General features: G+C 36.7%; 2 protein-coding genes across 2 annotated transcripts; one reads left to right on the top strand and one right to left on the bottom strand.

Annotated features, from left to right (window-relative positions):
* The first annotated feature begins 1,743 nt into the window (after window positions 1-1,743).
* LOC143552481 (mediator of RNA polymerase II transcription subunit 33A-like) lies at window positions 1,744-7,722 on the top strand. The gene is made up of 11 exons (XM_077042695.1): window positions 1,744-2,323; window positions 3,245-3,355; window positions 3,423-3,758; window positions 3,850-4,154; window positions 4,229-4,320; window positions 4,393-4,720; window positions 4,815-5,025; window positions 5,127-5,403; window positions 5,485-6,130; window positions 6,229-6,435; window positions 6,512-7,722. Exons 1-11 carry the CDS (start codon window positions 2,046-2,048, stop codon window positions 7,591-7,593), a joined length of 3,873 nt encoding a protein of 1,290 aa, XP_076898810.1. The 5' UTR covers window positions 1,744-2,045; the 3' UTR covers window positions 7,594-7,722.
* A 428-nt stretch (window positions 7,723-8,150) lies between these two features.
* Window positions 8,151-12,796, bottom strand: LOC143552459 (uncharacterized protein At5g19025-like). The gene is made up of 2 exons (XM_077042674.1): window positions 12,185-12,796; window positions 8,151-8,525 (listed from the first exon to the last, which is right to left on the bottom strand). Exons 1-2 carry the CDS (start codon window positions 12,784-12,786, stop codon window positions 8,504-8,506), a joined length of 624 nt encoding a protein of 207 aa, XP_076898789.1. The 5' UTR covers window positions 12,787-12,796; the 3' UTR covers window positions 8,151-8,503.
* Window positions 12,797-13,165: the final 369 nt, after the last annotated feature.

Genomic DNA, 13,165 nt, shown 5'->3' with positions numbered 1-13,165 from the left:
ACCTACCTCTTCAATAACCTATCACGTTTCATCCACGAGAACCGGCACTCGCATGCGCATTGGTCATTCAATCCACTTTCCCAAACGGCCCAGCCCTCTTTCACCCCAACTAACTTTCTTTAAATTTAAGTAAAAGGGTGTGTGTAGATAAGTTTAGTCAAGCTCGAGCTCAAGTCTAACTCGTTTAACTTAAGAAGTATTTAGATCTGATCTCGTCCTGCATAGTTTATCGCATAACTTTGTAAAAATATATCCTGGTGTGGCACACGGTTGGACCGTTAGATATAAAGACGATGTTGAAGCAGAAGTGAAATGCGCAGAAGAGGCTCATCAAGATCTCGTGGATTGGTTCGGGAAGTGTTTTTAAACAAATGATTCAGTCTGTAAAACTTTCATTATGTAATAAAGGAGTGATGCAGATGTTTGAGTTGTTCCTTAATAACTAAATAAAGTGTGTTTGAAGATATTAAGGTCTAATGTTGAACTCTTAAGGTGGTGGTGTGACAACACTATGCTCCCTATAGAAAATGACAAAACGACATTTTTATGTTATATGTATGTGCTCACAATGTCATTTCTTATTTCATGAATTCGTCATATTGTTTTTATTTTTCTTATTTTATATATTTATTCTCTATAAAAAGGTTGAAGCCTTGGTAATTATGATAATAAGTACATCATAATAACAACAATAATACTAATAAAAATATTTTATAGACTAGACCGTGACACAAAACTTGAACTTTTTGGTTGATTGTGATCATAAAATTTCTTATTTGAAGAGAATTAAGAGGTCAAGCTTTATTTTTTGCGTAAAACTTTCGATAAATTTTGATGATCAGGCATCTACAGATATGGGAAAATTCCTAAAATGTCTATTTTGAATAAGGTGATCAAGGTTTATTCATAACTATCATAAATTTCCTAAATGTCCATGATTAATACAAGCGGATCATCTCTTAAACTTGTAAGACCCACTTATCAGTAGCTACTTGCCATGTGTCATACATACCGTCGGACTCTCATATATACCGTCGGCCTTGCAAAAATTTAGGAAATGATTTAAAGAACTAAATTTTTTTACAAAAGAAATTATTAAGTTAAGATCCGACGGTATATTTGTGAGGCCGACACTATATACCATCTTCCGACAGTATATAAGTAAGGTCGACAATATATATCACACATGGCAAGTAACTACTGATTTAAAATAAGTGAGTCTAAAGAAGTTTGAGGGAGGAGCCAAGATTATTGGTAATGGACATTTGAGAAATATATGATAATGATAGACAAAAGCTTGACTACATTGTTTAAAATGGACATTTTTATGATCTTCCCTATATCTATTGACCCTTTTAATTATAAGGATACTAATAATCTTATTTTTTTAACGGATAACAAATCCTTCAAATAAGCTACTGGCTAAATTCACTACATTGGGATACACTCATTTTTTATCCGGAAAAAACCCTCAACTAAGACCAACGCACATGAACAATCGCTCAAATACACGACAATGCGGTGAGATAAAACCCATCCAGTTCAAGGATCCAACTAGTGAAAGCCACATATTCGCCTAGTCTTTCATCATCACCCCGGTGCATCTAAAATTAAATACTGGGAGCAGGAATCGAACCTGAGGTCATATAAAACAACAAAAATCTCCCCTTATCACTCCACCACTAGCTAATTGACAGAATACGAAAAAGACGTATCTGATGTACTAGGCTCCCGCATTTACGCATGATCCAGAAACTCATAATGGATACATGAATCAAATATGGTATTTACTTATTTAGAGGTGGCATCTGAAAGATGAGATGCTATATATTTCTGTTACAATACCATTTTCTGCTGCCTATCTACTTTATATATTTAAGTAGTTAACTTTTGTCTGCCACCACTTGCACACTTGCTAACCTCTTGCCTTCAACTTTGACTTCATAAATTCAGACCATTTTACACACATAGCCGCCCTTTGCAATCTTCTTTTACTCTCTCTCATCAAAACATAAACATAACCAACATATATGTGACATACATCAATGGCTGTGTCCTTAGGGACCCTGAGATTATGGGAAAGTGTGTTGGAATCAACAAAGAAGTCACAAGATAAGGGTAGTGATCCCATGATATGGGCAATACATCTTTCATCACAACTGAACTCAGCTGGTGTAACTCTTCCTTCACCAGAATTAGCAAATCTTTTGGTTTCTCACATTTGTTGGGATAATAATAATCCCACTTCTTGGAAGTTTTTGGAGAAAGCTTTGATCTTTAACATAGTCCCACCTTTGCTTGTTCTTGCTCTTCTATCCACCAGGTTAGTTTGATTCATTTCTATTCTTCATATCAAGTTTTGGATCATGGGTTCTTGAATTCATCCTTTTTATGTGTTTCTTGATTGTTTTCAACACTTTTTTATCAATAAAGTTTTGATCTTTTTGTGTGTTTCTTGATTGTTTTTATTAAAAGAGGTTAATTCTTGATTTATAACAAGTTTTTGGCATGTGGGCTTGATTATTTCTGCAAAAAGTTTCTATTTTTGGAAGGTTGGTTAATGTTCTTGATTTATGGTTTCTTGAAGATCTTGTCATGGGCTTATTGCTTAATGTTCTTGATTTCAACATTGTTATAATCATTATTTTATTAATTTTTAGTTTGTAAGAGTTGATTCTGATTTGTTTGGATATTAATATTATGTGGGCCCCTCATGAAACAGTTTCTTAAAATCCAAAATTTTCATTTTTTCTTGGATCTTTTTACATAAACTTAAATCTAACATTTTTTTTACTCATTTCAAGAACCAAGTCTCCATTGATTCATTGTAGTCTGTTTCTGTTTCTTTTTATTTATTTTGAGTTCATTTTTTTTAAATGAATTCAACTCTAATTGCAGTGGAAGATAATCACATTTAGTGGAATATAGAAATAGAGGCAGGTTTATAAAATTAGTTAGAATAATATGCATTTTTTTTTTTGGCATTTTCTGTGTGTTTTAAGTGGGTGGGGTACATTTGTGGTTAGTGAGGTGGGGTGGTGGTTATCATTATCTTTTATTACCATTACTTTCATCATCATACATGTTACAAAACACATTTATAAAGTACAATACAAAAAGGTAACTAAAATTCAAGTAACACACATGATTACTAACTTGTATGAAATAATGCTAAAATACATTTGTTACAATTCTATTTCTTGGATCTCTTTTCCTAAATTGTTATATAACTTATTATAAACAGGGTTATTCCGATGCGACATACTCAGCCTGCAGCATTTCGACTGTACATGGAACTCCTAAAGCGACACGCGTTTAAACTCAAACCACATGTAGAGTTTAAAAACTATGAAGCGTAAGCCTTCTTAACAAGTTAACCAATTTTAAGTTGTTTCTTGTCGATTAACGATTTGTTAATGCAGGATCATGAATACAATAGACAATGTTCTTAATCTTTCTCAAATATTCGGCATCAAAGTGAATGATCCTGGCAGCATATTACTAGAGTATATAGTTTCAGTTGTTTGGCAGTTAGTTGAAGCAGCATTAGAAGATGAGGGGCTTCAAGAACTTACTAAAGAAAGAAAACATAAATGGAATGTGCTTCAAGATATGGAAGTAGACGTGTCCGGTAGCTACGGTGCAAAGCGGAATGAGATTTTGCAGAGTAAAAATACAGTTATGGCAGTTGAACTTATTGGTCTATTCTTGCAGAACAAAATAACTTCCAGGATTCTGTTCTTGGCGCGCCGAAATATGTCAGTATTTAATCCTAATGACACTTGCTATTAATAGTAACAATTAATACATATATTTGAAATTTATACATAAGTTACTTAATATTATTAGGCCTGCATATTGGAGAAGTTTGATTCAGGATATTGAGGTTCTTGTAGTTAACTCATCAGCATTAAGAAGTTCAAAGGTTATGACACCGGAAATTATGCTTCAGTTAATATCGGATGATCATAAAGTTGTTACCAAAGGGAAAAAAACAAATTATTTACAAGAAATCCACACGATAATGTCGTCATCTGCTAGTATGTCTCATAAAGTTAGTGGCTCTTCACTGTGGATTCCTCTTGATCTTGCGCTTGAAGACGCCATGGATGGTTCACAAGTCGATACAACAAGCGCCATTGAGACCATCACACGTAATTCCCAACTATCTTTTAATAATATTGTTAATAATAATATCAAATAAAGATTTAATGTACTCTTGTTATAGGTCTTGTAAAAGCTCTGCAAGTCTTATATGGAACCACTTGGCACGAGTGTTTTCTCGGTCTTTGGATGGCGGCTCTTCGTCTAGTTCAAAGGGTTTGTATTTCTCTTAAATTTAATATTTTGTGTTTATGAGTGTATCCAAACAATTTTTTTGTTTGTTTTCAGGAAAGAGATCCGATTGAAGGTCCTATGCCTCGTTTGGATACGCGTTTATGCATGTTATTATCAGTCACAACTCTAGTGGTTTCTGATTTGATTGAGGATGAGGAAAGTATGTCACACAATAATAATAATAAAGAAAACCGGCGTATGGAGTTGGTTTCAAGCTTGCAGAGTTTAGGTGATTATCAAAGCTTGTTGACTCCGCCTCAGTCGGTGATTCCTGATGCCAATCAGGCTGCTGCAAGAGCATTGATGATCATATCCGGTATTAACGCCGGTAATAGTGCATACTTTGACCCGATCAACATTAAAGAAATAGCAAATAACATATGTAAGTATTAGTAATATTAATATACATGATCAAATCAGTTTCGAAAATAAAATGTTGTTATTAAATATTAACATTATATGTTCATGATTTGCAGCTGGAAACTTGCACCATTTGATAGTCGAGTCTTGCATCGCAAGAAACCTGTTGGACACATCAGCATACTACTGGCCCGGTTACGTGACAGGTCATATTAACCAAATCCCACATGGCGTGCTAACTCAAGTCCCGGGCTGGTCAACGTTCATGAAAGGCGCGCCGATCACTCCAGCCATGTTGAATGCTCTTGTTTCTGAACCTGCTTCAAGGTAACATATATAAATTCACTATACTTTTTAAGAGATTACGCTAATTATCGGGTTTTAAGACGAAAAGGCAACTGAACTTAAGCTAATGGATTTGATGGAAGCTTAGCAGAGCTTGAGAAGGTTTTTGAGATTGCAGTCAACGGGTCGGACGATGACAAGATATCGGCTGCAACTATTCTTTGCGGTGCCTCTTTGAATCGCGGTTGGAATGTGCAGGAGCATAGTGTTTATTTCATTACCAGATTATTATCACCGCCACTGCCTGCGAATTATTCAGGCAGTGACAGTCATCTTATTGCTTATGCACCCATGCTTAATGTCCTTCTTGTTGGCATTGCACCTATTGACTGTGTTCAAATCTTCTCATTACACGGACTCGTAAGTAGTTCATATTACGATATAACATATTGCCAGACTACTTTGGTTGTGTCTAAACTCGGTTTTGATTCGTTATTGCAGGTCCCACAACTGGCAGGCTCTTTGATGCCAATATGTGAAGTGTTTGGATCATGTGTACCAAACACATCATGGACTTTAACAACTGGAGAAGAGATATCTGCGTACGCGGTGTTTTCAAACGCGTTTGCGCTTATGTTAAAGCTGTGGCGGTTTAACCACCCGCCTTTGGAATATGCGGTTGGTGACGTGCCTCCGGTTGGAGCACAACTGACTCCTGAATACTTGTTATTAATGAGAAACTCCCAGTTAGTTGATTCTGGTAATGAGGACCGGAACAGAAGACGGTTATCAGCAGTGGTGAAAGCATCATGTCCTAATCACATATTTGTTGACTCGTTCCCGAAGCTAAAGGCGTGGTACCGACAACATCAAGCGTGTTTAGCATCAACACTTTCGGGCCTTGTTCATTCGCCGGTTCATCAGCTTGTTGATAGTTTGTTAAACATGATGTTTAGAAAGATAAACAGAAGTCAACCGTTGACTTCTATATCGGGAAGTAGTAGTTCATCCGGGCCTGCAAGTGAGGACGTTTCTTTACGTCCTAAGTTGCCTGCTTGGGATATTCTTGAAGCGGTTCCTTTTGTTGTCGATGCAGCTTTGACCGCGTGCGCACATGGCAGATTATCGCCTCGTGAGCTATGTACAGGTATCAAGACCTATAATTTTAAGGTTTAAATTAAAAATCTTAAAACTTTTAAGGTTTTGTGTTTTGAGGTTTTTGCCTGCATGATGTTGTATTTGCAGGACTTAAAGATTTGGCAGACTTTCTTCCTGCATCATTGGCGATCATAGTTAGTTATTTCTCGGCTGAGGTGTCACGTGGCGTCTGGAAACCAGTATTCATGAATGGAACCGATTGGCCGAGTCCAGCTGCAAATCTTTCTAATGTTGAAGAACATATCAAGAACATCCTAGCCGCCACTAACGTTAACGTCCCTCGCCTTTTCGCAGGTTCAAACGACATTTCACGCGCTTTTTAACAATGTTTGACTTTTTTCTTGACTTTGACAGTTGACTTCTTTTGCAGGGATAAGTTCACCATTTACTCTTCCACTGCCCTTAGCTGCCTTATTGAGTGTAACCATAACTTACAAACTCGATAAAGCATCACAACGGTTTCTTGATCTCGCGGGCCCGGCCCTGGAATCACTAGCAGCTGGGTGCCCATGGCCGTGTATGCCAATCGTGGCGTCTTTATGGACCCAAAAGGCGAAAAAATGGAGAGATTTTCTTGTATTTTCGTCTTCACGTACGGTTTTTCTCCAAGATAATGATGCAGTATATCAGCTTCTTAAAAGTTGCTTTACCGCCACACTCGGGTTGAACAACTCGCTTGTGTCAACCCATGGTGGCGTTGGAGCACTTCTCGGGCACGGGTTCGGGTCAAACTATTATGGAGAGATATCTCCGGTTACACCCGGGTTTCTATATTTACGGGTTTATCGGTCCATTAGAGACATAATGTCCTTAAGAGAAGATATTATATCTTTACTGATGCAATGTGTGAAAGATATAGCTTCTAATGGGGTAACACCTAAAGGCAAACAAGAAACAAAATATGGGCAAGTTTCACTTGCCACAAGTTTGACCAAAGTCAAACTAGCCGCTCAACTAGCCGCTTCAATATTATGGATGTCCGGAGGTCAAGGTTTGGTTCAGTCGTTAATAAACGAGACGTTACCGTCTTGGTTTATATCCGATCATCGAGAGGGAACGGGTAGGCCGGTTTCGATGCTATCCGGGTATGCTCTCGGGTATTTTACAGTGCTTTGTGGAGCATTTGCATGGGGGGTTGACTCGTCCACGTCAGCGTCCAAGTGGCGTCCGAAGTTTCTCGGGTCCCACATGGAGTTTTTGGCAAGTGCACTAAATGGGAAGATAACACTCGGGTGTGATCCGATAACGTGGCATTCGTATGTGACGGGTTTTTTGAACTTGATGTTGGGTTGTATGCCGGATTGGGCAGTGGAAGTTGATTTAGAGATTTTGAAGAGATTGAGTAAAGGATTGAGGCAATGGAATGAGGATGAACTTGCTCTTAAGTTACTGGAGTCTGGTGGTGTTGGTACCATGGGTGCAGCTGCTGAACTTATATCTCAGGTTGATTGATAGTATATGGTTTTTGTTATGAGCTAAAGTCTTGTAAAGGTTATAGATTTAGATGTACATTAGTTAATATATCAGTGTGACTTAATTCAGAACTGTTTCATTTAACTTGTAATATGTAATATAGATATGATAATATTGAATTTGGTCAGTAAATGATTATTTTTGGTGCTCATCATAAGCTAGCTAGAAAATGGTATGGTACCATCTTTTTGTATAATCTTCCTTTCAGGCATTCAGCAAACACCTCGTGTGCAGCGCCAACAAGTTTACAATACTTGAGTTTTGAAACATTCCTAAAACAATATTGCAGTTGAAAATCCGATAACACGTTGATTTGTCGCACATATGCAAACAAGAACACAGCAACGGTTTTAAACATTAGACACCAACAAGATTTGCGTCTTTCAAGTTATCCAGGCTTGTTTGCCGCTAGTCACCTCTGCTGCTAAGGCCAACGCCCTCTGTTGTTAACGCCATTTCTCCTCCTTACCACTAACCGCCACAAAATATATAGCGTGTGAACTCTTTTTCTTTTAATTTTTTTGTAAAACGACTCATTGTAACTCAAGCCGGTTCATTTTGCAGAATTTGGATAGCAAATACAAGTGTACTAGTGTGGGTATTTTTTATCCATGCTATCACCTCTTCCACCCCAATGACACTAATTATTAACTAAAATGTTTCAATGTTTATTCAAGATTAGTTTGGTATACCAGAGGCACCTGGTTTAAATTAAAGGATCTTTTTTTCTCTAGCTATAAGTTTAAACAACTGTTCTGTCCAACGGTTTTAAGTTATCCAGAAACAAGTATCAACACGTTTTCTGGAAGGGTAATAACAGTAATAAACAAACAAGAAAAACCGGTGAGATGAACGCTCCTGATTGCTTTCTTAAATATCGACCATGATTTCATCCACTCAGACTCAAATTCCTGCCAAAAAAAGGAAACTTTGACATGTTAGTATGGTTGTTTATACAAATAAAAAGGTGATTAAAATGAATACCTAGTAAGATAAAACAGATAATAAGTCATCTCTGCAACCATACAGCTCATAACACAAAAATTGACGAGTTTACATACACTCTAAATGCATATGTTGTCAAAATCAAAGCAACTTTGGTTAACCATAAGTCCACAAGTATCAGTACTAACTTGAACTGAAGCCCGTATGTGTGTTCAGAAAAATTAAAATCACAAATGTCATACAACATGTTTGACATGTTTCAATCATGGTATCAAACTACGGGTGTCATCGAGTCAAAATGAAACAAGGATTGTGCCTAAAGAAACACCATCCACACACGACTGACATGTCATATAAAAAAATGTGCAGCCCGTACGCGCAGTATGACAGAGAAAAAGGTCAAACGAGTCGTATGAGGGGCAAATCACACGCCTGTATGATGTTTAAACTCAACACTTGATTTGGCCAGATCACTATGCAATATTAAGCTTACACAAGTTAACACTATTTAAACTTTTTAGTAAAGTGGTTAAGAAGGTTTTATGCAGTTAAATGCATCTCTAATGACCATCAAGCTACTTGGCCCGTACGACCCATCTGACATGTTTCTTATGCAGTTAAATCCATTTGACCTATTACAGATAAAACATAACTCATTTCAACATAAATAAGTAAATGATTCTTCGAAACTAAGACCCAAGCAATGCAAACTACTGGACTTGCTAGCAGCTGCCATGAATATTGAAAATACCCACAACTCTTGAGCCATTCAGCAAGTATAGATGATAAAATTATCAAATAATAGCAGAGTTCAACTTCAAATTATCAAAGAACAGAAGTTGAACAGCTAGAAAGTGGGTAACTCTTTGCTAACTTACTGATCATGTTGTTGCAACAGTCGAAATCAATGTAAAATAAAAACACAATGTAGTGTATTATAAGTTAGAATTTATATGTATCAGCAAACAAACACTACTTCACATTGATTTTTTCATATCTTTTAAAATGACTCAAAATCCAACCAAACATAACAGGTATTAAGGCTACTTAAGTCAACAGCAAACATATTCTTACATATATACCTAAGCAATTAATGTGGAAAAATATCGGATATCGGTCGAGGACCGATATTTGAGATATCGGTTATCACGGTGAGATATAGTGAGATATCGGTTATTTAAATATCATGCAGATTTTATATATATAGCACTTTAACACTAACAATTCAGTATACTCTCCTACTATTAACAAATTATCCTTTTGCAAATTGCAAAACACTACCAATTGTAGCAAGTAAGAACTGATTAAGACTCAAAACACTAACATTAAACACTAAAAGTTGAAAATTAAAACTTAAAACACTGATATCGGGAATATCAGTGATATATCGGTCAATATAGCAGATATTATCGGTACCGAGACCAATATTTCGCACGAGAACCGATAACCGAGATACCACCGATATTGACTGCATAGGTTGTGTACTATACAATATAATATAATCATACAAACAATGATAACACAAACATTAATGATGATTATGATGATGGCAATAATTATAGTCGGGTCATTTTCCAGAATAGTAACCAAGCTTCGCTCAATCCTTTTGTCTATCTAAATAATTAAATCACTCAAGCTCTATTTCCTTTTCCATTCTTATGCAATTACCAAGTTGCCATTTTTTATTTTATTATCATTAATGTTTATGTGAATTAAATAATTAGTGATTTGGTGTTTCAATTACAAAATAATTTGAATTAACAAGAAATCAATCGACAATCTGTCCCCAAAACCTGTTCATGATTTCAGTCAATTCAATGATGCAAACACATATCTAGTCAACGTTCACAAACCTTCGGCCAACTTCAATAGGTTCAATTTCCCCGAACCCTTTTTCAATATCTTCATAATCGAAGCACTGTGTGTAATGGAAGTAACTTTAAAATCAAAACTTCGGAATATTTCGAGGATACGTAGGAGGATTGTGTTTTAGGAAAGGTTGATGTCGTACAATGATAGAAAATTAGGTATCGTTCCATTAAAAATAACCAATTATATAGTGACATGTGTAACTTATATGGGAAACTATTGGCTAACAAAACCATTGTTCGGCAGTGGCAAAGTAACACTTTTTTAACTTTGCAGAAAAGGGTTTGAAGAAATTGAATATACTGAAGTCGGACAAGGTTTGTGATTGTCAACTAAATCTGTTTGGAAGAATGAATCAACTGAACTGAAAAATAAATTTTTGAGAAACAGATCACCGAACGAATTTCTTGTTAATCCATAAAAAATTATTTTTTTAACTAAAATGGTGCATCACTAATTATTTGATCCACATAAGCATTAAAAATTAAAACAAAACGTTGTGACCTAATAATTACACAAGATTGGTACAGCAAATTTTACTTCAGTTACTTTAAAGAGAGAAAAAGATATTAAATAACTTTAAAGGATCACCTGAAAAACTTGATTACTATTCTATAAAGTCTTCCTTTAATAGCCATGAAATCTACATATAACAGTTAAAACATAACCGAATAAAGATACCACGAGACCATCTTAACCTAAACTTATGTGTCTAATAAACTCAAATCAAGACACCTTGTTGAACATATATCAATCACTGAAATGTTACTTTGATCACTAAACATCACATCTTCTAGACCTTTTTTTTTCAATTTTCGTTTAATTCCAACCTACTCACAGAAAAGGCTACCACCACACAGTTCTTCTCATCAACTATGTGATTAAAACTTAAAAGCCCTTCGGGCGCGTAGGAAAAGCGCCTCGCTAAAAAATCTCGGCAACATTAAGCATATGCTAGCACACTAGTCCGAAACATCCGAAAACGCCTATGACCAGCTTAAACATGCCTAAACTATAACATGCTCAATAACCATAATAAATGATCACATCAATAAACTATAAACCTGCACCGAATAGTCTAAATCCACACACCTAATCTAAAGCAAGCAAACATATGAAAACCTATTTCGCACACAACTAAAACAAGAAATGCGTAATTAGTTACCAAACTATGAGCACCTAATTTAATCATCCAAAGCAAGCAAATATATCAAAATTTAATTCACACACAACTAAAACAAGAAATTCATAATTAGTTGGGGGTTGTTTGGCAATCTAGTGTTAAATCAATAAGAGGTGTGACTGATTAAGAGGTGGCCTCTTAATTGTTCAGCATGTCTCTAAAACGTAACCATTAAGAGGCTCCATGAGCCATTAAGGGGCTATATTTTGTAGCCTCTTAATGATTCCTCTTAGCCTCTTAATGGTTAAGCTTCAGAGATATATTGAATGATTCAGAGACTACCTCTTAATCAGTCACACCTCTTATTGGTTCAACAACCCCTACAACATGTAACCAAACACACTCTACATCTGACCGACTCAAAGATTAAGAGGCTACCAAAAGCCCCTTACTCAACTATGAATACCTAACCTAACTACCCAAACCTACACCGAATCCACACATATTCATATACAAACACCTAACCTAATTACCTAAAGCAAACAAATACCTCAAAACCTAACTCACACGCGTAACACAACTAACAAAATATATACACAACTAGTTACCAAACACAAACACAAACACACTCACTTCTTATTCCTCCGCCCGCGCTTCGGCCCCCACCCTTCGAGCTTCGCGACAGGACACCCACACTTCAACCTAAACAACAAAACAGCACGTCCATTAACCGGCGCCATCTTCCTCAACTCGGTCCTCAAACACTCGTAATCCGGATTCGCCTCGCTCCCTCCCTTCCACGGCAACTCATCCACCGCCTCCTTCACACCAGATCTCAACATCTCCTCGGTCTGCAACTGCAAATCAAACTCCATCGCCTTCTTCATTCCCTTACATCCTCTCTTCCCACACTTCCTACTCCTCGCTCCACAACAGATCTCGAGAGTAATAATCGATAACACGAAGAAGATGAAAAAACCTAAAAAGTAAATTGAGGAGTAATCGATTAGGATTGAGAGTGAAATAGGCAGGAGGATTAGGGATAAGGAATGGAAGATGTAATGGAAGTAGGATAGGATAAGGAAAGTGCCGGAGAAGAGGACGAGGATGAGGATAAGGATGTCTAGGGTTGCGGATGGAGAGTGGTGGCAGGTGGTGGTGGTGTTAGGGTTTGGTGTGGTGTGTTTTTTGTGGTGGTTATTGGTGGACATTGGGGTGAAGATGATCTGGCGCATGTTAGTGGTCGTGGTGTGTTGCTGATACAAAGAGTTTTTTTTTACAGAGTATCGGTGGGATGGAGAGTGCGTAGGTTAGCCGACACGTTATATATATATATTTTTATACACTTTTTTTTTGTATTTGGTAAATCATAAATGCGAAATGGCGTTGTCGATAAGAAGCTGTTGTTGGAGAAGATAAGTTGAACCGAACCACGCGAACGTAAAGAAGGAAAACGAATGCTCCTTCGGATGTGTTGTCGATTGGAAGAGTGAGTTGTTGAGATGTTATCGAAGAAGATGAAGAATACGGAGGAGAGGACGAGGCTCAGGAGTGTAAAGTATATTAGAGGCGTAGGATATTATAGAATATGTTAATAGACGTTGGACGACAAAG

Source organism: Bidens hawaiensis, unplaced genomic scaffold (assembly GCF_021521415.1).
Source record: "Bidens hawaiensis isolate Kalapana, Puna unplaced genomic scaffold, B.hawaiensis_p1.1 tig00016935_1, whole genome shotgun sequence".
NCBI lineage: Eukaryota > Viridiplantae > Streptophyta > Magnoliopsida > Asterales > Asteraceae > Bidens > Bidens hawaiensis.
This window is presented reverse-complemented; position numbering and strand designations above follow the sequence as displayed.

Bases quoted from the DNA above. Each gene is read 5' to 3' on its own strand.
- LOC143552459 (XM_077042674.1), bottom strand. From the start codon at position 12,786: ATGCGCCAGATCATCTTCACCCCAATGTCCACCAATAACCACCACAAA. The intron at 8,526-12,184 runs GTGAGTGTGTTT...TTTTTTTGGCAG, and splicing joins CGCGGGCGGAGGAATAAGAA to GAATTTGAGTCTGAGTGGAT.
- LOC143552481 (XM_077042695.1), top strand. From the start codon at position 2,046: ATGGCTGTGTCCTTAGGGACCCTGAGATTATGGGAAAGTGTGTTGGAA. The intron at 3,759-3,849 runs GTCAGTATTTAA...TAATATTATTAG, and splicing joins TTCTTGGCGCGCCGAAATAT to GCCTGCATATTGGAGAAGTT. The intron at 4,721-4,814 runs GTAAGTATTAGT...CATGATTTGCAG, and splicing joins AGAAATAGCAAATAACATAT to CTGGAAACTTGCACCATTTG.